Genomic DNA, 1,689 nt, shown 5'->3' with positions numbered 1-1,689 from the left:
GTATCTCTGGAAGTCAGCCGAGTTGGGGCTCCATACAGCCAGTGTCCGGGGTGTCTAAGGTCCCCCCTCTGTGCCCGGAGTCTGGAGCTCCAAGTCGGCTCGGTTCCGGAGTTAGACCCGGTCCAAGTTGTAAGTTCCAGGGAGTATAATTCCGCGCCCAGGCCGAGTTGGGGCTCCATACGGCCGGTATGTGGGGGTGCCTTAGGGCCCCCTCTCTGTGCCTGGAGTCTGGAGCTCCAAGTCGGCTAGGTTCCCGAGATAGGGGCGGTCAAATCTGGACAGGAAGTGAGCGTATCTCGGAAAGGGAAGGTCCCAGGAGGTGGGGACTGTGCCAAAAGTAGGGTCCCTCTGGCCCCATCGTACCGCCCGAGTTTGGAGCCGGGATTCGGCTGGGTTCGGGAGATAGGGCCCTTTGAAAACAAGGGTGTTTTGGCTAAAAGCGTGTGTATCTCAACCGAATGGTGGCGAGGCGGAGGAGGAGAGCATCCTAACCCTGTGTACGAAGATGAGAGAGAGGTGGGGAGGCGGAGGACAGCACCCTAACCCCTGTGTGCGAAGATGAGAGGTGATGGGTAGGCGGAGAAGAGCACCCTAATCCATCACCGTCCTTTGAATGAATTTGCTCTCTCTCTCTCTCTCTCTCTCTCTATCTCGGAGTGTTTTATTGTTTTTCTGCTAATATGTTTTGGAGTCCTTAACAGTTTCTAACACATGCTAAGAAGTAACACGAAGAGGACGAAGAAGAAGAAGAAGAAGAAGAAGAAGATAGGTGGGGAGGCGGAGGAGAGCACCCTCCGTAAAGAGGTATATCTCTCCGCGCCCAGGCCCAGTTGGGGCTCCATACGGCTCCTCTGACCCGAGTTTGGTGGTCCTAGGCGGCGTGGTTACAGGATGGTGGTGAGGCGGAGGAGAGCATCTTAACCCTGTGTACGAAGATGAGAGGTATTGAGGCGGAGGAGAGTACCCTCCGTAAAGAGGTATATCTCCGCGACCAGGCCGAGTCTGGAGCTCCAAGTCGGCTCGGTTCCAGAGTTACTCTGGTCCAAGTTCCGACATTCGATCAACCATATCTCGGCTGTCCAGGGGGCCACGAAGCTGAGGCTGGTATCGTTCGAAGCGTCTCTGGGAGATCTATCGAGGGCTCTCGGCCCGCTGCGGATCGGGTGCGTGGTTCAAAAGCTATGGGCGTTTGAACAATTTTTCCTTTTTCCGTTCATAACTCGGCCAGGACGCTGGGGGCGGTCCCGTTGGAAGCGTATCGTTGAGCTGTACCTAGGTCCCGAATTTTGTGTGGATCGGACGCGGTGTTCCCGAGTTATTCGCGAAAAACGGAATGGAGTTGCAGGTCAAAACCTCCAGGGCATAAAAAGTGAAATATCAGGCCAGGGAAGGCTCCTAGACCCCGGTTTACCTCCTTAGACTCTGGGGGTATGGAGGTCTATTGCAGCACCCAACTGAGTCTCGAGGTACCATCAGGGCTTTAGGAGGGGAGGAGGTCGTGAGCGCGGACGGAGGTCGGGTTCCACGAGGCGGCCGAGGGGGCCTGCATGCTGGGGGTCCCTTCCCAGGGTCCTGGTTCCCTGAGTCGGTCAAAGGGGGCCAGGCCAGGTGGGGGTCCCTTCCCAGGGTCCTGGTTCCCTGAGTCAGGTAGGGGGGCCAGGCCAGGTGGGGGTCCCTTCCCAGGGTCCT

General features: G+C 57.4%; 1 protein-coding gene across 1 annotated transcript in view; it reads right to left on the bottom strand.

Annotated features, from left to right (window-relative positions):
• Positions 1 to 1,473, bottom strand: part of LOC137025107 (basic proline-rich protein-like) — a 3,961-nt gene extending 2,488 nt beyond the window's left edge. Inside the window, exon 1 of the mRNA XM_067393138.1 lies at positions 1,412 to 1,473. Within this exon, the coding sequence (XP_067249239.1) occupies positions 1,412 to 1,473 (62 nt within the window). The remainder of the gene's footprint in view (positions 1 to 1,411) is intronic.
• Positions 1,474 to 1,689: the final 216 nt, after the last annotated feature.

Source organism: Chanodichthys erythropterus, chromosome 8 (assembly GCF_024489055.1).
Source record: "Chanodichthys erythropterus isolate Z2021 chromosome 8, ASM2448905v1, whole genome shotgun sequence".
Lineage (NCBI taxonomy): Eukaryota > Metazoa > Chordata > Actinopteri > Cypriniformes > Xenocyprididae > Chanodichthys > Chanodichthys erythropterus.
Note: the sequence above shows the minus strand (reverse complement) of the source record. Positions and strands in the feature narration are given on the sequence as shown.